Here is a 21,368-nt window from a genome sequence, read left to right on the forward strand (position 1 = left end):
GGTCGAAGCAGAAAGAGGAGCTACCCAAGGCTCCTCTTCCTTTCATCGCGGGGAGAGCCTTTGGAAAGCATCCTTGTAAACCAACAAGAGCGTTAAACACGTGCTTGAAGCTAAATGTGAGCTCAGGGGCTTTCCTGGGCGGGTGGGCTGGCCCAGGAGTGATCCCACAGCCGGTGACAGCGGTGCTGGGGGAGCTCCCGGTGTCTGGGAGGCACAGACACGACACTTTCCTCTTGGGCGAGTGAAATCGTTTTGTTGATTGCAGGAAGGTAGGTTTGGGCCTTCCCTGCTCGGCTCTTCTGCAATCCCGGGGCTGTGCCCGAACAGGATCCTCATCTGTTTACTTTGACTTTGAAATTACGGCAGTTTGGAGGATCTCAGCTACGCCTTGTTTATCTTCCCGATGGGCTTCGCTGGCCACCGGCACAGGGAAAGGGCTCCTGTTACCACACAGTAAATAATTCATTATCACAACTGCTGCAGCCCCGGGTCTTCTTCGCGTGTCCCGGGCTAATTTAGAAACGGGGGGAGAGATTTTCCCATGGTGTTCAGCTCGGGGGGAGGTTTGGGGTGGAAAGGATGCAGGACCGGCCTGAAGCTGCCAGTGTTTCACAGTGTGAGGAATGGAGGTGACACGTGGCCACTGGCAATAAAAACCAGTGACAGCGGCAGGATAAGGTACCTGTGTGCCCAAACTGCATCAAAATGGTATTTAATGTGTGTGGGGCAGCACTGAGGTAGATCACAGCCAGGGATGAGCAGTTTGGTGCATGACTGTGTCGGTGACCTGGACTCCTTCCTGTCCCTGTTCCAGCTCCCCTGCAGGGTAGATGTCCTGGACAGGTCATTTGATGACCTCAGTCCTTCAAAAGCCAGATTGCAAGGCCAGCCAGGGGACTGTGACACCCACCTGGGGCTCGTCCTGACCCAGAGATGCTGAGAGCGGGCACTGGACATCCCACAGCTCTATCCCGTGTCACCTCTGCGCTCGGGGGCACAAAGCCCCCAGAGAGGGACCTGTGCTGAGTTAGATCATCCCTGGCAGACATTTAGGACCTCCCCCCCTGCTCTGCCTCACCCCCGCCGGGCTGCCCTGAGCTGCTGGAAGCGGTGGGAAAATCCAGGTCTGAGCGCGGGGATGAGTAATGCCGCAGCTATCTCCCCCTTCCATCGATACGGTGTGTCCTCGCACATGCCAGAGCCCGGCGAGAGCTTTTGTTTTGGCTGCTCCGGGAAATAATTGCATTCTTTTAATATCTCAAAACAAAGATTTACCACAGGGGCAGAGAAAGACCACACGGGAAGGTGCTGCTGAGTTACAACCAGGAACGTCCGTGAGGAGCCCTTGCGTGGGAGCCTCAGACAGACTTTTCCCTAACCCCCTCCGGCTCTGCTGCTCCCTCCCTGCGTGTCCAGGAGGGCAAAACGTGGTCCTGTGGTGAGCATGGAAAGGCTGTGCTTGCCCAGACCTCTCCTCTCCGTGTTTTTGCCCTTAATACATGGGGCTTTTTTTCCTGGGTGCGTTGTGGCTCTTGCAGCAAACCATGTCTGTGTGTCTCGGCTGCATTTTTGTGTCCCTCTGTCCCTGCATCTCTCCCGGTGTGAGATGTCCAGGTGCTTTGCTCCACATTATGGAATTATAGAATGGTTTGGATTAAAAGGGACATAAAAGGCTGTCTCATTCCAGCCCTTCTGCCATGGGCAGGGACACCTTCCACTAGGCCAGGTTGCTCCAAGCCCTGTCCAACCTGGCCTTGGACACTTCCAGGGGTCCAAGGGCAGCCACAGCTTCTCTGGACAACCTGTGCCAGGGCCTCCCCACCCTCATAGGGAAGAATTTCATCCCAATATCCCATCTAACCCTGCCCTCTGGCAGTGTGACACCATTCCCCCTTGTCCTGGCACTCCATGCCCTTGTCCAAAGCCCATCTCCAGCCCTGATCCTCCCAGCGCTCTGATCCCGCTCCTCTTCCCACCCTTTGGGAGTAAGTCTCCCTGCATCATCCCCTGGAAAATCCTCAACTCCCCCCCAGCCTACGGGACACCCCTGTGCCCCCCTTTGTGCCCCCCTTTGTGCCCCCTTTGTGCCTTCTCCCTCCCTTGTCCCTGGATTTCCTCCGCGCACCCTCCCCGTGCCCCCAGTTCGTGCGTGCCCCGCTCCGTGGATCCCCTCTCCACCCTCGCCCCTGCGTTCCCCGCTCCCAGCGCTGCCCGGGGGGGTCTCCCCGCATCCCGGGCCCCCTCCCCCGGTACCGGCCCCGGGCGGGGCGGCGGCGGCGGCCGCCAATGGGCGCGGGGGGGCGCGGCCCCGGGGCCGCCGCATTTATCGGCCGGGCCGGGCCGGGACGAGCCGGGCGGCGGCGGAGCCGGGGCTGGGATCAGGATCGGAATCATAATCATAATCATAATCATGGAGCGGGCGGCGGTGCCGGGACCCGGGGCCGGTTCGGCGCTGGCCGCCTCGCTGGCCGAGGGGCTCATCAAGTCGCCGCGGCCGCTGATGAAGAAGCAGGCGGTGAAGCGGCACCACCACAAGCACAACCTCAAGCACCGCTACGAGTTCCTGGAGACGCTGGGGAAAGGCACCTACGGGAAGGTGAAGAAAGCCCGGGAGCCGGGCTCCGGGAAGCTGGTAGGGGCTCATCAAGTCGCCGCGGCCGCTGATGAAGAAGCAGGCGGTGAAGCGGCACCACCACAAGCACAACCTCAAGCACCGCTACGAGTTCCTGGAGACGCTGGGGAAAGGCACCTACGGGAAGGTGAAGAAAGCCCGGGAGCGCTCCGGGAAGCTGGTAAGGATCCCCCTCCTCCTGCATCCTCACCGTGCGCAGGTCCCTGAGCATCCCCCCCGCTCTGAGCAGCGTGGTCCCGGTGCATCCCCCTCCTTCCCGGTGCAACCCCCGTCACCCCGGTGCACCCTCCCCGCGTGCCGGCGGCCCCTGAGCATCCCCCCCCTGCTTCCCGCAGCCTGGCCCCGGTGCATCCCCCTCCGGTGCTCCCCTTCCCACCCCGTCCCCGGCGCATCCTCCCCGTGCGGGACCCCCGAGCACCCCCCTCTCTGAGCAGCGTGTTGGCGGTGCATCCCCCCGCTCCGGTGCGTCCCCCCCTCCCCGTCCCGGTTCCTCCCGCAGCCCCCGCCCGGCCCCGCTCCCGCCGCAGTGTGCGGGAGGCTGCGGCGCTGCCCCCCCGCCCCGTGCCGCAGGAGGGGGCACAGCGGTGCCGGGGCAGCCCGGAGGGGCCTCGCCCCCCTTTCCTTGAGGGGCCGGAGCTCCTCTCGCCCACTTGACCGCGTCGGGCTTCCTGGGGGAAGGGCGGGCAGGTATCCGGCCGCCGAGAGCAAACACCGCACTCGAGTCTGAAGGGTTTTTCCCTTCCTCTCGCCCTGGGTCTGGGTTGGGTTCGCTGTTGGTTTTCACACGGTGTGGGGCACCCAGGGCCACGCCAGCACAGCCCAGCGTCTGTCCAAAATCCTGACTCACCCCAGCGACGCTGGAGCCAGTGGGGCTGTGCAGGGCACGGCTCGCAGCCTTCCACAGGGATCCCTCAGCCCCGGGAACCCGGGATGCTGCTGTCCCGGCTGCCCCGTCCTCTGGGAATCTGCGGGGCTTCAAACTCGGACGCGATTTCTCAGCCCCGAGCACCCCGAGGTGTGGGATGGGACCCAAAAAGGCGCTGTCCCACCGCCCTGACCACGGGGGAGCAGAGAGGTGACCTGTGAGCGGCAGGACTGGCCCGGACGGGCTGCCGGGGCTGAGCAGGGTGTGGGATCGGCCCCGTCCCGTCCCACAGAGGCACGTCAAGGAGAACAGCTGTAAATCTGAGAGGTTTTCTTGTGTAACGCGACAGCTCCTAATGAAGTCAGAGCTGCCGTTTCCATTAGCCTATCTGATTCTGGAGAAGCTGCTGTTTTGCTGCATAATCAGGGCCTTGAAATGCAGCTTCCACCCACAGAGCTTGAAGGATCCCTCCCCTCGGGATGGGCGAGATTTGGCTTTCCCTGTCTGCACCTAGCAAAGCTGGGAATCTTTGAACTTCCCGAAAACTCGCCCATCTGTGGAAGCCCCTTAGGACGGGAATCAGCGGCGCTGCTCTATTATAATGCAAATTCAGTACACAGGCCACTGACTCCTTGGTGAGATGGAGATAGTCAAAGGCTCTGCTAACTGGTACCTCCTCGGCCTGGCCGTGTAGGAACAGGAGACTTAACCACAAATCTCTCCTCTTCCCACAAATTCTTTCTTGTAGCACTCAGCATTTCCGGACCTGTTTAATCTGGAGGCTTATCCCGAGCTGGGTTGTTATTTGCTCCTTCCCTAAGTGGCTTTCATTTCCTAAACACCAAGGTGTGAGAGCAGGTAGGGGTTACCCCTCGTGGGATCCCACGCTACCAGCTGAGGCTGGAAAGCTGGAGCTGCTCCATGCTCGTGGGTTTAGCCTCTGGCTAATCAGAAGCTGCCTCTGTCAGAGCCACTGAATATTGAACCGTCTGGTTTTACCGCCTGGATTCCTTTTTTTCCCCTCTGGATTTTAACCAACCTACCTGGGCTCGGAGCAGGCTGAGCCTAAATCAGTTGGTAGGCAGCAGGGAAGTCCAGGCTCCTGCAGCTGAAGGATGTTTTGCGACTTCTACGAAGATGTTTTGTCCTGTAAAACCATTTTCTGGTCAGAATTCCTTCAGCTGAAACGATGCTCATGCCTTTTGGTGGGCACTTCTGCTGAGTGCCCTTCCCAGTCCTTGGGAAAATGTTGTGCCCCTGTAACATCAGGTGGGGAGAGAGTTGCTGGTTCTTTTTCCTTTCCCTTTTTTTTTTTTCCCCTTTTCTTTTGCCCTGTGTCTTTTGGGGTTGAAGGCTCAGTAACGTGGGCCACGGGGGTGCAAAGTGGCTCCTGCCCCTGTTTGCATGGCACCATCTGGGCCCTTTTTTCTTTCCTCCCAGCCCGGTGTTTCTCCCAGCCTGGTTCCCAAGTCCTGGCCTGCAGCCAAGTCAGACAGAACAAGGGACCTCCCTTGGGACTCTCCTCGGTGTCAGAACTGTGTTTGTGGGCTCGTGGGGTGTCAGGAGAAGGCAGCACCTGGAATATTCCAGAGCGGCAAAGCCTCTTTTGATCTCCAGTCAGGGGCAAAGCCCAGTCTCTTCCGTACTGGGTTGTAATCCATATTTCATGGAGCATGAAATGCTGCCCTTGCAGTCTGGAACAACTTCTGAAGTGCTGCCTGAGGTTGTAGCTTAATGCATCTTTCAGCAGCTGCTGAAAATACCTGTTCTGCCCCCAAAAAACTTCTAATTAAAAGCCTTTTTGACTTGGAAAGTGCTCCTGAGCTCCCAGAGGAAGGCTCCAGCGGGAATTCTTGCAGCTGTTTCCCACAGGAGATTCTCCTCCTGGCACTGGTGGTGGGGGTTGTGGCTCTGCCTGTCCCTGAAGCTGCTGGTCCCTGTCCCCAGGGTGGCTGAGCAGGGGCTTCCCTGTCTCAAGGGGAGACCCTCTGCTGCCAGCCCGCCTAGAAAGGGAAAGTTTGGGAACAAAGCTGCTTCCTGGCACCCCTGGGGAAGGATGGGATGGCTGAGGGACTGACAGGCAGATAAACCACCCCACCCTGGGTGGCTGGTTCGCTCTCTGGGGTGTGAGATGTGGACCCTCACAGTGCTGTGCCCTCCCTGTGCCCACCTGCCCGAGGGCAGAGCTCATGAGGGAGAGCCCTGGGGCTCTCACAGCACCCAAAACCTGCTCCCTGCTGCAGCTTTGCTCTGCCTGGAGGTCACTAAGTGCTGAGGATGTGCTCCAGCACTGCTGGGTACAGCCAGTGGCATCTCCCGAGGCTTCCCACACTGGCAGCCTGGAGCCACTTGATCATTTAGGGATAGTGGATCATGCCCTGAGCCCTGGCTCAGCACTGGATGTGTGTGAGCAACCCAGCCAGCAAGGAAACGTTCTCTGTGCCCCCCCAAACACCGAGGCTGTTGGGTTGGGTGTCAGTCTTTAGTGGGGAGATGAACAGAGGGAGCCAGCAGGAATTTGGGAGGGCAGGAGCAGGCTGGCTCGCTGCATAAAAGCTTTGCCTGCATTCTGGCAGGGGTCAGGTAACTGGGGCAGGAGGAAAAAATTGTTAAACTTTAAGCTGTTAACCTACACAAAGGTCAGGGGGAAAAAAACACCTGGGTTTCGAGAAGCATTAAACACTTTCAGTATTGTTTCATGGGGAAACCTGGGCCTGGGTTATTGGACTTGTCCCTGACCAGAGTCCATCCTGCTGCTTTGCTTCAGCCCCTGGGGCTGCTGCAGGTTCCTCCACGGTGCTGCCTGAGGTGGTTCAGTGCTGCAGAGATGGGCCCTGGGGCCAAAAAAGGGGTTTTATCCCTTCTGTGCCCACCTGAGCCCTCTCTGAGGGAGCTCCCCCCTGAAGACACTGCTGTGGCAGCTGAGACCTCACTGATTCAGCCCCAGTGCCTTGCTCAGCGTGTCTAAGCCTGGCTTAGCCAGTCTGGGTTTGAGGAGAGAGGCTTCCAGCCCCCCTAAATCAGAGGGACACGAGGCTGAGCATCCACCCCGCTCCACCCGAGGAGGAGGAGGAGGAGGAGGAGGAGGGTCCTTGTGCAGCAGAGCCATGAGCATCACTCCTGTGCCGGCAGCTGGGGCCCGCGGGGGTCCGTGGCCCCTCTCCCCGTTGCTGGGAGACTGGTGCAGGGGGTCCCTTTACAGGATTAAAGCTGTTCCGCATTCTTGTCTGGGAGAAAAAAAAAGAGGTTCTGCTGGATTCAGTTGTAAATTCGACCCTAGGAGCACATTGTCTCTGCCCAGCCCCTTTGAAAGAGGATTAGAAGGCATCTATTCTCCGGCACTTACTCTTCTTTCTCCTCCCCTTTCTGTTTCCTTGTCGGGGATAATTTGAAAACCCGAGGGAGAGCCTGGTGCTGGGTCTCCCGCCCTGTACCCGGGAGGGGATCTCCTCTTTAATCCCAACTTTCTCCTACCTCTACACCACCAGCTCCTCGGAATCAGTGTTTGCCAGGAAAACAAAACCCGGGTGTTGTGGTTTTTTGTTTGTTTTGGTTTTTGGTTTTTTTTTTTTCATTGTCCTGACCCTCAGAAGACGTTGTTGTTGTTTTTATCTCCCAAGTCATGCGTGCAGGTCGCATTCCTTTGGCTGGCCACGCTCCAGCGGCAGGACACGATTCCTGTGAGCCCAGAAAGGAGGAGCAGGGCTGTGCTACCTGCGGGAGGAGGGCTGAGGAGCCCCTCTGGGGGGGAGCTGGCAGCAGGTGTCCCTTGGGGGGGATCACAAAAGGAAAGTGTAACCCCCAAATCGATCACAGAGCTGTTTCCATGGAGCTGGGCAGCTCCACTCTCGGATGCAGGCGCGAGGAGGAGCTGGGTTGCTGAGATCTCGTTTGTGAGCCCTTTCCCAAAGCAGTGGGGGGGGTTTCTTGCTCTGCCAGAGGCTTTGGGAAACCACAGCCGGATGACCCTCTGTGTCCCTCCACAGGTGGCCATCAAGTCCATCCGGAAGGACAAAATCAAGGATGAGCAGGACCTTGTCCACATCCGGAGGGAGATTGAGATCATGTCCTCCCTCAACCACCCCCACATCATCGCTGTGCACGAAGGTGAGCCCTCCTCCCCTTTCCCTCTTCCAGCAGCATCCTGGAAGCCCCACGGGGCTCCCAGGGCAGCTCCCAGGGGACATTTGGCTCTACTGGGTGGGTTTGGGGATTTTAACCCAGCCCCTCGCCCCCCTCACAGGACCTGGCTGCCGTTTTTGGTGACTCAGCCCTGGTGGGGAAGGCAGGTGCTGCCTGGATGTGCTTTCCCCACCTGGCTTCTCCCGCAGAGCAGTGGTGAGGGGAAAACCCCTGCTCCAGAAATGGCCCTTCTGCCCCAACCCCTCCTGCCCAGAGGGGGAATTCAGCTCCGAAAATTTCATTTCTTTGTTTCAAAAAAGTTTCTTTTTGGAGCTGGAAGCCTCGTGAGGGGCTGTGCTGGGGTGGGAATCAGGGACCCCCGCAGAGCCCAGCACTGAGTGTGGTTGTGCTGGACACTCATCCCAGCTGTGGGAGCCTTGGGAATCTCCATAGCTCTGCTCTCAGCCCAAGGCAGGAGTTAATCTCAGTGCTGGAGTCCTCCTCTTTCCCTCCCCTGGGGCACTGGAAAACCAAACCACTGGGAGAGCTCCTGGTGCTCCCGGGCTTGGCTTTGTGGCCTGGGCTGGGCTTTGCTCCCGGGGTGTTGGGACAACACCAACCAAAGGGGAATTTCTCAAGCTCTAACTAGGACCAGACTTAGCCCAAATCCCCAGCTGGGTCGGTCTTTGCAGCCACTGAGTCCTTTGGTGAAAACTCTGCCTTCCCTGGGCTCTCCCTGCCTTCCCTGGGCTCTCCCTGCCTTCCCTGGGCTCTCCCTGCCTTCCCTGGGCTCTCCCTGCCTTCCCTGGGCTCTCCCTGCCTTCCCTGGGCTCTCCCTGCCTTCCCTGGGCTCTCCCTGCCTTCCCTGGGCTCTCCCTGCCTTCCCAGCACATGTGAAGGATCCAGAGTCCTTTTGTCCTCCAAACAAAAGCAAGTGGGTTGGCAGTTCCTGCGCTGTGTTTGCAAGGGCTGAGTCACCCCGACTGCTGGAATTCAAAAATATTGAGGGAGCTTTCTGCAAACAGGAAGAAAACTGCTCCGACTCTTGGCTCCCGCTGGAGCCTCGTTGGGAGCAGTGAGAACACTCAGGAAGGCCGTGGGCTGTGCCAGCACCGCCACCTTCCCCCCCTGGCAGGGGCTTCTAGCAGAGAGCCTGGTGCCTTAGTCACCTCCTGGCAGAGCACAGCCCTGGCTCCTGGGTGCTGTGGCTGCAGAGCTGCTTGGCCAGCGGCCCTGGTGGTTTGGGTGGCAGCCCTGGTGGTCCCCCCCCGACCTGCAGGTACCTGCAGAAACCCCCACACCCATTTTGTGAAGAGTGAGGGGAGGGGGTGGGGTGGGCAGAGCGCCGGAGTCCTCACCTGGCGGGTGCTAAGGAGAATTCCTGCGGCTCCAAGCCCCTCTCCTGACCCCCCCCGTGCCCCCCTGTGTGCCCTGCAGTGTTTGAGAACAGCAGCAAGATCGTCATCGTGATGGAATACGCCAGCAAGGGCGACCTGTACGACTACATCAGCGAGCGGCAGCGGCTCACGGAGCACGAGGCGCGGCACTTCTTCCGCCAGGTCGTGTCCGCCGTCTACTACTGCCACAAGGTGGGCTGGCACCGCCATTCCCACGGCATTCCCGGGGGGGAATCACCGGGATCGGCTCCTGAGTGCCCTGCAGGGCCACCTCCAGGCAGAGGGGCAGCAGCCGGGGCTGAGGGGGGGATGCAGAGCCCACGGGGAAGCTCAGCCTGGGCTGGGAGGTGGGGGGAGCTCGTGGCTGTTTTTCCAGGAGAGGGGTCAATCCTGCCTCTTATCCGGGGGTGTGGCAGCGCCCCAGCAGCTTTTGGGGAGTGCTGGGCCTCGGCTCTGGCTGCTCTGGTGTGGGGGTGACTAACCTGGCCAGGGAGTTGTCACCTCCTGTCCCACCCGCCCAGAAGGAGCCGCCCAGGGCTGTCCATGGCACTGGGAGCTGAGCCCTGGGTCACCCGTGTTGTTCCTGAAGGGAATGTGAAGCTACAAACCCCCTCCAGGACTGTGGGATGAGCTGTGCCTGCCCTGGAGGGACCCTCGAGCCTGAGGGTCTCCCTGGAGGCTGTGCCAGGCTATTCCCCAGTCCTTGGCAGGGGTGGGGGGTTGCAGGAAACCTCCTGCACCCAAACCAAACTGGGGTCCTGCTTAGCTGGGCAGCAGCAGGTCCTGGCAGAGCCCAGAGCTGTGCCCACCATGCCTGGGTGGAGCTGGCACCGGGCACTGTCCTGCCTGGGGAGGGTGGAGGAGCCCAGGGTGGCACCTGGGGCAGGTATTTCTGAGCAGCACCAGGAGCTGGCAGCACCCAGGCTGGGACGTGGTTTGCAGCCTGTCTTTGGTGGCACACCCAGGGCTGTTTGCTGCTCCTGTGCCCTGTTTGCGTGTGCCTGTGAACGGCAGTGACCTCCCCAGGGGCCTGGCTTTCCCTTCCTCAAACACTCCACAAACTAACCCTGGCTCTCCCTCCCCTCCCCTCCCCTCCCGCAGAACGGGATCGTCCACAGGGACCTGAAGCTGGAGAACATCCTGCTCGATGCCAACGGCAACATCAAGGTGAGGGGCTGGCAGAGCCCGGGGTGTCACCCACCCAGCCTGGGCTGTCACCCAGGGGGTGCTGCCCAGCTTGGAGGTGGCCACACCACCCCGGAACCCCAGGGAAGGTGCTTCCCGGAGCTCTGGGAGTGCTGGCGTCACCTGGAGCGCTGTTTTCCCGGGAAAAGGGGAGCCAGGAGGGCACCTGTGCCTGCCCCTGCTATCTGAGGCGGCCCAGCCTCAAAGCTGCTATAAAGCCATAACTTATAATTGCCTGCTGATAAGAGGGGCAAAGTCTGAGCACCCAGGTCAGTGCCTGAGCAGCTGGATGAGAAAGGTCTCTCCAGGGGAAATTCCCAGTTCCCGTAAGGACCGGCCAGGCTGCTGGAGGGAGGTGTGAGGCAGTTCTGGCTCTGCTGGCCCCGAGTGATGCTTTTTGCTGCAGCTGCCAGGGAGGAAGGGCACACAGCGTGGCCCCAGCCAGGGCCCTGTGTGGTTGGTGATGACAGGCTGTCAGGTTTATCTCTGCAAGGGATAATTTTGCAATTGGGAGCCCGCAGGCAGCCACTGCACCTCCTGCCTGGTGGCAGTGACGGGGGTAATGAGGATAATGAGCACCAGTGTGCAAGCTGGAGCTGGCAGGGACAGCCTGGGGTGGCTGGGAAGGAGCTGGAGGAGAGCCCGGCAGCTCTCCCTCCAACCTCACCTTTCCAGCTGCCTCCGCTCCCAGGGATGGGACAGAGGGGCAGAGCCACAGGGCAGCTGCTGCAGTGGCTGGGATGAGCTTTTTGGGAAGGAGAGAGGGACAGTAGCAACCTCAGGGAGTGGAAAGCCAGGCTGGTGGTGCTCCCCGAGGAGACTGAGGGCACCCAGCACCACGGTTCGTACCTGGAGAGCTCCCGGTGGCAAAGCTGCTCCAGCTGCACAGGGAAGCTTTGCTGCTGGATAACAGCTGGAAAAATGTCTCTCCAGATTGCAGATTTTGGGCTGTCCAACGTTTACCAGCAGGACAAACTTCTGCAGACCTACTGCGGGAGCCCCCTGTATGCATCCCCCGAAATCATCAACGGGAGGCCCTACAAGGGCCCGGAGGTGGGTTGGGTCTCATCCCCTCATGTGGGAGGGGGATTGGACTGAGGGAAGCGCTGGGTGGTTTGGGATAACGGGTCCCCTGAGTCTGGACACTGCCTGGACACACAGTGGGGTGGATGTGCTGGGGGGGGAGGTGGCTGGAGCTGGTGCTGCCCCACGGTCTGTCCTCCCCCGGGGCTGTTGCCACTCCAGGAGCCCCCGCTGAGGCTCTGGCAGAGAATCCTGCCCAGGTGGGGTGTGGGCCAGGGCAGCCTGGTCCTGCTGCCCCCCCTCCAGGCTCCTCTGTCCCCCTGGCAGGTGGACAGCTGGTCCCTGGGCGTGCTCCTCTACATCCTGGTCCACGGCACGATGCCCTTCGACGGCCACGACTACAAGACTCTGGTCAAGCAGATCACGAGTGGGGACTACCGGGAGCCCACCAAGCTGTCAGGTAGGCAGAGCCCCAGCCTGCTGCACGTCCCCCCCTCCCTGTGCCCCCTTCGGTGCCTGACCTGCCTGTCCCCCAGATGCCTGCGGGCTGATCCGCTGGATGCTGATGGTGAACCCCGAGCGCCGCGCCACCATCGAGGACATCGCCACGCACTGGTGGGTCAACTGGGGCTACAAGGTGCCCGTCGGGGAGCAAGAGCTGCTGAGGGACGGCGAGTCCCCCCTGGCCACGGTGGCGGAGTGGCTGCGCCGCTCGTCCCGGCCCCTGCTGGAGAACGGCTCCAAGGTGCGCTGCTTCCTCAAGCAGCACATCCCCGGCGTGACCCTGGAGCGCCAGCGCTCCCTCAAGAAGTCCAAGAAGGAGAACGACGTCTCCCACGCGCTGCAGGAGGTGCCCGTGGCCCCGGAGAACCCCTCCAAGTCCATCCTCAAGCGGCCCAAGGGCATCCTGAAGAAGAGGAACTCCTGCGAGCAGAAGGTGCCCAGCCCCGGGCCCCCGCCGGCATCGCCCGCGGGAGAGGCGAAGGGGGAGGACGGGGAGGGGGTCACCGCGGGTCTCACCCGCATCCTGTCCTCTGGAATGCTGCCCTGCAGCACGGGCATCGCAGCAGTGCCCAAGAAGGGAATACTGAAAAAGCCGCCGACGAGGGAGTCCGGGTATTACTCGTCCCTGGAGTGCTGCGAGTCCGGGGATGCGCTGGACGCCGGGAGCTTGGACCTGGACGGCAGCGTGTTTGCCGACAGCCCCTCCCCGGGGCAGGGCCCGCAGGGTCTCCCCGCCCGCCGCAAAGGCATCCTCAAGCACAACGGCAAGTTCTCCTCGAGCGGCTCCGAGCCCGAGAGCCCCCCCGGGCAGGGCTTCGGGGGCTTCAGCGAGGTGCCCCTGCCCCAGGCGCCCCGAGCCCGCCCGTCCAGCGCCGTCAGCGAGGACAGCATCCTGTCCACCGAGTCCTTCGACCAGCTGGACCTGCCCGCCCGGGCCCCCCCCGGCGCCGGGGGCATGCGGGGCTGCGTCTCCGCCGACAGCCTGCTCCGGCTGGGGGAGGAGGAGGAGCTGGAGGAAGGGCGGAGGCTGCGCCGCTGGACTGTGACCCACTGCCGGAGCCCCCTGGCAGAGAGCAGCCTGTCCCTGGCGGGCTGTGACGGTGTCCCCGAGGGGTTCCGCTGCGCCCTGGCCGTGGGAGGGAAGCTGAGCTGAGGGTCCCCCCCGGGGGTGCTGCGTTCTGGGGGAGGGGGGCCGAGCCCCCCCTGCCCCCGGGGCTGCTGGTGCTGCTGACCCACGTCCCCACGTATTTATTTGGCAGCCTTGTGCCCCTCGGTACCCCAGGGCCGGGACATTCAAGGGACCAAAGCTCCGAGTGCCCCCCGTGGAGGGGCTGGGGGTGCCCCTCGCCGCCGTCCTCCCCTCGCAAACAGGCTCATCTCATCTCGAACCAGGGGGTTTGGGGGGATTTGTTTTCTTCTTTGCACTGGTTTTTTTTTTTGTTTTTTTTGGCTGCACAAGGTCACGGGTGGGGCGGGTGATATACCTCAAACGAGCTGGAGATGTAGCAGGGTGCTGGCGAGGGGCTCCAAGGTGCTGCCCGTGGGCTGGGCTCTCGGGACGTGCTGGCAACAGGGGAGCCAAACCACCCAGGCCACGGCTCTTCCCTCTCCTGTGCTGGGAAACACAACTGGATCTGACCAAAACCCCAGGCTGAGGCAACGCTCTGATGCCAACATCTATTATTGGAATGCTGAGGAAAAAAAAAAAAGAAAAAAAAAAGGTGCCTTTGGTGAGGCACCGGGACTTTATTTATTGCCTTTGTCCAACTGATGGAAAGTGTCAGCAGCACGGGCTGTGTCTGGCTCCAGCACGGCCTCCCAGGGCTGTTTTTTGGGAGCTGTCTGTGTCCTTGTCTCACCAGGCTCCGTTGCACTATTGCCATGTGTTTGCTGGCCCTTCTCCCTTCTCCAGGGCGTGTGTGTGTTTTCCCTCCTTCCTGCAACTGTGGTCTGGAGAAAAACCATTAAATTAAAAGCAAGTGGTAAATGTGAGTTGTTCTCTTGGGTGCCGGGGCGGGGGGGGGCTGCCTGGAGCTGCCTGTCCCAGCCTGGGGGTTCCTGTGCTGGTGTGACACCCCCATACAGCATGTCCTGAGCCCCTTTAGTGCTCCAGCACATCCCAAACTGGGTTTGAGTGGTGATCCTGCAGTGCTGGGTGGTGCTGAGCTGGGACAGCCCTGATTTGGGGGCTCTGGGAGGGGATCGGGCTGTTTTTTAAGGCTGAGCAGCTGCTGCTGCTGAACAAGCAGAGCTCAGACTTTAGGGAAAGCTGTTTTGGAGGCAGATGGATGTGGGGGGGAGGAGGAGCCCCTTCTCCACCCCACCCTGCTGACTGTGGGCAGCCCTGCTGTCCCAGCTCTGCTCCCAGACCTTCTCACTGGAGCAGGGTGGGTTTGGATTTGTGACACCCCCCCAGGTTTTGGTGGCAGGAGGTGCCTCCTGGGCTCCTGCCATCACCTCTGACGGCACCTGCAGGAGCCTCAGCTGGAGGAAGGCCCAGCCAGGCCGAGCCCCAGCTGCCAGAGCTGCCCCCTCTGCATCCCTTTCCTTTATCCCCTTCTCCCGCTGCGCCATTGAAACCTGGTTTATTGCTCCGTAAAGCCCTGTGACCCTTTCCCGTTTCCAGGCGGGTTAATAGGAGGCATTTCAGGTCTCCGGGGGGCAGGGGCAGGGTGGCAGGGCTGCCTGCCCGGAATGCCGACCCTCGTCCCACCAGGCTGCAGCCGGAGAGGGGGGGTCACCACGCTCGGCCCCCCGCCGCGCATTCCCCGCGTGCTTCCCGAGCCATCAAGAAACGCTGGAGCGGTTAAAGCTGTTCCCAGGGCATCCAGCTCAGCCAGGACAAAGTCCCGGTGCCCCGTGGGGTGGGATGAGCCGGGGGTGCAGCACCCACAGGGCTCCAGGAGCATCCCAAGACAGGCATCGGGTCGGGCTGAGCTTTAACAGCCGCTGAGGGACGGAGATTCCTTTTTGGGAGGCGTCTGTGGGTTTGGTTTTGGAGCATCCCCGGGCCTGTTCTGTTAATGATTTGCAGGAAAACACCCGTGTGTGCTGGTTTTGGAGCTGTGGCAGCTCCGGGTGGGCACCACGTGGGTGTGGGGCACACGCTGCCCACCCCATCCCCTGTCCCGCTGTTTGTGCCGGTTTGGGAGCAGCGTCTGGTCAGCTCAGCTCATCCTGGGGCTGCTTTGGGGTCCCTGCCCACCTTATCCTGGGCCACAGCGCTGGGCAACGGTGGGCAATGCTGTAGGAGGGGTGAAGGAGGCAGCCTGAGCCTGGAGTCATCCTGGAATCGGTGGGAGGGGGTGCAGTGAGTGCTGCCCACCCTGCCGGTGCCCCCTCCCCTCGCTGCTCCCGACATTCCCCCACCAGCCCTTGGAAACGCTCCTTTCATCCCAGCCCTGATTTCCGCTGCCCCTGCCCCCCCTGTCTGGCAGCTGCCCCCCCCCAGGCGGGGGCTGAGCCCCCCTTCCAGACCACCCCCATTATCCAGGGCTCTTTTATCCGGCCCTTTCATCCCGAGGGTTGGCAAACCCTCCGCTTCCCCCCCGCCCCGTCCCTGCCGTGGGTGTTTGTTTGAGGCGGGGGACAATGACCTCAGAGCAGCGTTTTGCTGGGAAAATGCCATTTTTTGGGGGTGACTTCAGCCGACCTGCCACGTCCTGCTGCCCAAGGGTGTGTGGGAGCGGGGCTGTGCTCCTGCCAGGGGGGCTCAGGGAAGAGGGAAACGGGGAGAAACACCCAAAGGTAAATGGTCCTGGGGGATGAGGTGATGCTGGAGAGTTTGGAGCACGGAGTGTTGCCCTGTGGGTTTATCCCAACCGGTGTGAGCTTCCCTTGTTGCTGTCCCAAGGGATTATCCAGGTGAAGCCAGTCCACAGCAAAGTGGGGAACAGCCTGGACCTCTCCTGCTGGTCCTTGGGGTACTGGGGGAAGCTGGTACATCCCCACTGCTGCCTTCCAGGGCCTGGTGCTGCAGACGCTTCCAGAGGGCAGCTGTAGGAGTTCTCAGGCATGGAAATGGTGTATTTCCAGGGATTTTTAAGGGGGGTGTAGGGGTGGGTGGTGTGTCTGTGGCTCAGTGGGTCACTCAGACCCCAGGCTCGCTGCACCACGCCCAGACCCACAACCCCTGCTCATCTGGGGAGCCCCATCCCTGCGTGACATCCACGAGCATCCCTGAAAAAAGGGAGAAAAGGGGATTTTGGGGCCGGAGCAGCCACGAGCTGGCTGAGGGAGCAAAGCCAGCAGCCCCAGCACCACTCCCAGCAGGAGAGGCTTTCCCGGCAGAGCTGTGGGCACTCCCCTGGCCCGGGGGCGCTGCCTGAGTCACCCCGTGCTCCTGCCCGGGCTTGTGCCGGGGAGCCCGGATGCGCCGAGCCCATATTTGGGAGCGGGGCAGGCGGAGCAGGATCGGGGAGACGCGGCGTGGGAAGGGGGGGGATGCCTGTGACCCCGGGGACAGCCCGCAGCAAAAGGCACGCACAGAACTCTGCCCCTCGCCAGAATCACCCTCCCACCGCTGGAACAGAGGTGGCTGAAGGGCCACGGCCAGTCCTCGTTAACTGCCAGCTCCTAATGATGCCCAGGGCACCGAGCCCGGGGGTGCCCCTGGTGCTCTGGGGTTTTGGGTGTTATCCCCCCTCGGGCCGTGCCTGAGCTGCTGTCGTTCCTTCCTGCAGGAATCTCCCCCTGTTGGTTTTGTCTCCCTCAGGTTTTCTGCCGGAGCATTTTCTGTTTGACACACAATGGGCCCGGAGCCAACAACAGTTCTGAGACATTTTGTCATTACTCTGAGTGCCGGAACAATTAACACAACAAAGTTGAGATGTTTCTTTGCCTGTGATTCTTTCAAAGTGGGGCTTTTATTTTCTTTTTTTAATTTTTTTTTTTTTTAAAAGGTGCCTCCAAAACCACCTGTATGATTGCTGGATTTCTTTGAAGATCTGAAGAAGAGAAATCCCCACATGAAAGTCCTCCCGCCTTCAATGGCCCTTTGCTGCAGCCTGGAGCGGCCCAAAGAGGGGAGGAAGCGGCACCCGGAAACTTTGATCCTGTTTCCCCGGAGCACAAGGAATGGCTGGATCAAACCTGAGCCTGAGACCTAAAATGTGATCCCCAGACTCTGCTGGGGACCAGGTAACCGAGCACTGGTGACCACCCTGAAGCCCCAGTGCCCTCCCAGAGCTGTGGTGATGCTGCTCAGGCTGCTGGGTCTCCGTTGGAGGAGGCAGCTGGTGGGATTTCTCTGAGCAGGATGACTCTGCCCATCTCTCCATGGCACAAGCTCTGGGATGTGCAGTGCCAGGGCTGGGCAGTGCAGTGCCAGGTCCTCTCTGCAGCAGGATGGGGAAGAAGGATCAGGTCCAGCACTGCTGGAGCAAATTCTGTGGCTGTGGGACCATCCAGCCACCTCCTGCTCTTCCCACCACTTGCAGGATCACCCAGCCCATCGTACCTGCCCTGAGCTGGTGGGGTGTGAGAGCCACAACTCAGAGATTCATGGAATTCCCTGAGCTGGAAGGGACGCACAAGGATCATCCATCCAACCCCTGGCCCTGCACAGACACCCCAACACTCCCACCCTGTCCCTGAGGGAGTTGTCCAAACCCTCCTGGAGCTCTGGCAGCCTCGGGGCTGTGCCCACTGCCCTGGGGAGCCTGGTCAGTGCCCAACCATCCTCTGGGGGAAGAACCTTGTCCTGAGATCCAACCTGACCCTGTCCTGACACAGCTCCAGCCGTTCCCTGGGTCCTGTCCCTGCTCCCAGGGCGCAGAGATTTGGAGCTGCCCCTCGGAGCTGTCCCCAGACACCGCTCACCGAGTGCCCTGCCCCGCACATCCCATCCCTCCCCGGGCCCCGGGGATGCCTGGCACGGCTGCAGGGATCGCTGCCACAGGGCAGCAAACCCCCAGTGGTTCCCCAAGCGCTTCCCCCGCGTGCAAAGCAGGCACGGGAGGCTCTGGGCTGGTGGAGCTCCCACGGGGACGCGGCGAACCGGCCCCGCTGGCTCGACCGCCCTCCGAGAGCGGGGCTGCCACGGGGCCGTGGCACACCCAGATGCTGTCTGTGTGCCAGGCTGCCAGCCCGTTCCTCCCCGCCGGAGCCGGCTGAACCGCTTCCTCCGGCTGCGGGCTCGGCTCCGTGCGGAGAAAGGGGAGGCAGGAGCAGGGTCCGTTCCTCCGCAGGCAGCGGGCGGGGAGCTCAGGGCTCGGTGCCAGCGGGATGCCAACCTGCCCCGGCAGCGATGTCCCAGCCCGGGCAAACACCGGGAGTGAGAAGCAGCCCCCCTGGAGGGTCCTGCGGGAGGTGGGGGTTGGCATTCCCACTGGAGAAGGGGTGTCACACGGAGCTCAGGTGCCTGGAGATGCGAAGCGTTGCCTCGCTGGATCGTCAGGACTCCCAGCCTGCCTTGGCTGGGGACCAGCGCCCCGAATTCGGGACCAGCCAGGTCCAGCCCTCTCAGGAAACCTGCCTGGGTGCTTCTTTGCATTCACGGGCAACCAGATACGCTGGGAAAATCACCCTCCCCTGCAGCTCCCAGCGGGCCTTCACTCCTTTCCCGTGTGAGACATGGGAGAAGCTCCCTCACAGTGCTGGGCTGGGGGATGGAGGCTCCCGGATGATGCAGCAATGGCTCTTGGGAGAAGTGTTTTGGAGCCTCCTGCTCCCCCTGTGCAGGCTCAGGCAGCCCTGTGCCCGCTGCTGTGCACACCCAGCCGGGAGGGCCGTGCTGTTGGGGCACATCTGGCTTTTCCCGGAGCGTGGAGCCCTGGAGGTGCTGGCCTGGGCACTGCAGAGATGCCATCCTGGTGACGTGGTGGTGAGAGAAGGTGTCACAACCCCTGGTGACCCGCGGGGCCACCTGAGTCACTGAGCTGCGCCCCGGACACCCACAGTGCCTGAGGGGGGAGAGCCTTGTGCAAGCCTGGGGAGCCCCAGGAGCAGCCAAAGGGCTGGGATGAGGGGCTGTGGCTGGGGACACACCGTGGCTCATCCCCACACCTCTGTGCTCTGCCCACAGCTCTTGGGAGGGCACCGGGGACAGGGGCAGCAGGGCCATCACGGACCCTCTGGGAGGCCTGGGGGCAGCAGGACCCTGAGGATTTGGGCAGTGCCTTTGGCCTGGCACGGGACACTGAGTGTTTCAGTTGATGTTTCAGTTGATGTATGCTTGGACCTGCTCAGAGCTGTGAGGGTGACAGGGCTGACACCACCCAGCCATGGTCTGTCTCAGCTGGTTGGTCTCCGGAGTTCAGGAGGTTTGAAGGGAGGGGGGCAGAGGGGCAGCTCCAATCTCTGCTCTCTCCAGGACCTGAGGGAACGGCTGGAGCTGTGCCAGGGTAGGGTCAGGTTGGATCTCAGGAAAAGGCTCTTCCCCCAGAGGGTGGTTGGGCACTGCCCAGGCTCCCCAGGGCAGTGGGCACAGCCCCAAGGCTGCCAGAGCTCCAGGAGTGTTTGGACAACTCCCTCAGGGACAGGGTGGGATTGTTGGGGCGTCTGTGCAGGGCCAGGGGTTGGATGGATGATCCTTGTGTCTTTCCAGCTCAGGACATTCCATGATTTGTGATTTCCTGCTCCTCCTGGGTGGTTCTGGGGTCGGGGGGGCTCCAGGACACAGTTGGACCCCCCCCAGCCCCCCCAGGCTCCGATCGACCCGCGAGTCCCGTCAGCCCTGGGGGAGCCCCTCGATCAATTATTTCTCTAATCTTATCTAACTGTCTTTCTCCTGCTTTCCCTCGTGTGCCTTCCCCTCCCTGCCTTCCCCTCCCTCCCCGGTGCTTTGTAGCCTCCCGACAGCCCCGCTTCCCCCCTCCAGCCCTCTGCTTTGATCCTCGGAAGAAGCAATTGATCCTCCTTATCTTTATTGTGGTACAGACATTCCCAGCGCTGCCCTTAATTAAATTCCTCTTCATTTTCCTCCAGAAGCCTTTCTTTGCCCCAACCCCCAGACGAGTATTTATTTTTAAACGTGCAATTAAATTATTAGGGCGGCCACGAGTGTGACAGCAGCCGGATCCACCAGGGCTCTGCTCGGGTTCAGGGGGTGAACTTGGGGGTTCCCCCTCCCCACACAGCCCCCCCCCAGGGGCTGTAGGGCCCACACGAGCTCGAGGTGCTGCTGGTCACTGGTCACTGTGTCACTGGGCACAGTGGCAAGGGCACAGGAGCACAGGCACTGGCCATGGTGGAGCTGGCACTGCTCACAGTGCCACTGGCACTGGTCAGAGTAGCACGGGGACTGTCCATTGTGGCATTGGCACTTGCCATAGTGACTTTGGGCCAGGCACTGGCACTGGTCACGGTGGAACAGGCATGGCCCACAGCAGCACAGGCACTGGCCATGGTGGCACTGGCACCTGACACAGTGGCATTGGGACCTACTGTGCTGGCACTGGCCGTGGTGGCACTGATGCTGGTCATGGTGCCATGGAGATGGACCACAGTAGCACAGGCACTGGCCACGGTGGCACTGGCACCTGCCATAGTGTCATTGGCACTTGCCATAGTGTCATTGGCACCTGCCCTGGTGGCACTGGCACTTGCCATAGTGTCATTGGCTCCTGCCACGGTGGCACTGGCCCTGTCCCCTCCAGGTGAGCGCCGGTGCCCCCGGCTGTGTCTCTGCACCGCTTTAAGCTTTTCCGCTCGGAAATTTTCCCTCCTCCAGCCACTTTGACCTCGAGGGCAGGGAGTATTTTTCATGTGGAGCAGCCGAAATTCCCCCGGAGACAGCGCAGGAATGCGAGGCATGTTATCCTTGGTACCAGCTCTTTCTTTTTACGGCCTAAGCTTGGCCACGCCGGCGGGGGGGGGAGGGCGGCCGGGGTCCTGCGCCGTTCCCATCCATGGCTGCCAACATCCCCCCCAATCCCCTTCCTCCTCATCCCTCTCCTCCTTGGGAAAACCCCCCCACGCTGTGCCAGGTTCCCGGGTCTCCGTGCCCGGTTTGGGGGTGAGGTGATCAGCGGGCCGAGCTGGGGGTGAGGTGATCACGGCAGCACCCCCAAAATGAGGGGAGCACCTCTGGGTCCCTCCAGGGCTTGGTGCTGCCCTCCTTGGGAGATATCCGGGGGATATTCTGGGAGCTCTCCCGGCAGAGCAGAGGGCAGCAAGTGCGTTGTTTCATCGTGCCGGGCTCGTGCCGTGGGAGATAAATCACTGCCCGTCCGTCTCCGTGAAGTGCAATTACCCCCGAGATACAGAAGCAATTTATTGGGATTACTCCATCCGGGCTCGCCGCGGTGACAGCAGGTCACACACACACGCCAGGCAGGGCAAGGGGGGCAGTGCCCCTGTGGGACCTGGGCACCCCGGGGCACCTTTGGGTGGCACTGATGGGACCAACCCCAAACGGGGAGCAGAGGGAAATCCTGCAGAGGGAAGGCTGTGCCTTCAGGAGCGGTGCCACCTCAGGTGCCCCTCATCCCCACACCCACCCCTGATGCCCCCAGTGATCTCTGTCCCGCCCTGAGCACGGTCCCTGCGTGTGCCCAGTCACCCCCTACGATGCCACACCAGGGAAGGGGTGGCTCAGCCCCGGGGGCCAGAAGGGTCCCCGTGCCCGGTGGCACCAGCCTGGCGTGTCCCGCAGCCCCCGGCCCTCGGCCTGATCCCGCTCTCAATAGCGGCGCGGGAG

At 61.6% G+C, this 21,368-nt stretch overlaps 1 protein-coding gene across 2 annotated transcripts; it reads left to right on the forward strand.

Moving 5' to 3' along the window:
* The first annotated feature begins 2,382 nt into the window (after nucleotides 1-2,382).
* NUAK2 (NUAK family kinase 2) lies at nucleotides 2,383-13,720 on the forward strand. Of its 2 annotated transcripts, XM_039382318.1 has the most exons (8): nucleotides 2,383-2,473; nucleotides 2,637-2,792; nucleotides 7,484-7,604; nucleotides 9,057-9,208; nucleotides 10,118-10,183; nucleotides 11,135-11,254; nucleotides 11,552-11,684; nucleotides 11,761-13,720. In XM_039382318.1, exons 1-8 carry the CDS (start codon nucleotides 2,411-2,413, stop codon nucleotides 12,879-12,881), a joined length of 1,932 nt encoding a protein of 643 aa, XP_039238252.1. In that variant the 5' UTR covers nucleotides 2,383-2,410; the 3' UTR covers nucleotides 12,882-13,720. The 2 variants fall into 2 exon arrangements, with proteins under 2 accessions (XP_039238252.1, XP_039238253.1); XM_039382319.1 differs by lacking the exon at nucleotides 2,637-2,792 and having other exon boundaries at nucleotides 2,383-2,632.
* Nucleotides 13,721-21,368: the final 7,648 nt, after the last annotated feature.

Source organism: Pipra filicauda, unplaced genomic scaffold, assembly GCF_003945595.2.
Source record: "Pipra filicauda isolate LSUMZ 115617 unplaced genomic scaffold, ASM394559v2 scaffold264_size1072897_pilon, whole genome shotgun sequence".
NCBI classification, from domain to species: Eukaryota; Metazoa; Chordata; class Aves; order Passeriformes; family Pipridae; genus Pipra; species Pipra filicauda.

Excerpts from the sequence above, each read along its gene's own strand:
- NUAK2 (XM_039382319.1), top strand. The coding sequence starts at position 2,411 with ATGGAGCGGGCGGCGGTGCCGGGACCCGGGGCCGGTTCGGCGCTGGCC. Across the intron at positions 7,605-9,056 it reads CATCATCGCTGTGCACGAAG|TGTTTGAGAACAGCAGCAAG; the intron begins GTGAGCCCTCCT and ends TGTGCCCTGCAG. Across the intron at positions 11,255-11,551 it reads GGCCCTACAAGGGCCCGGAG|GTGGACAGCTGGTCCCTGGG; the intron begins GTGGGTTGGGTC and ends TCCCCCTGGCAG.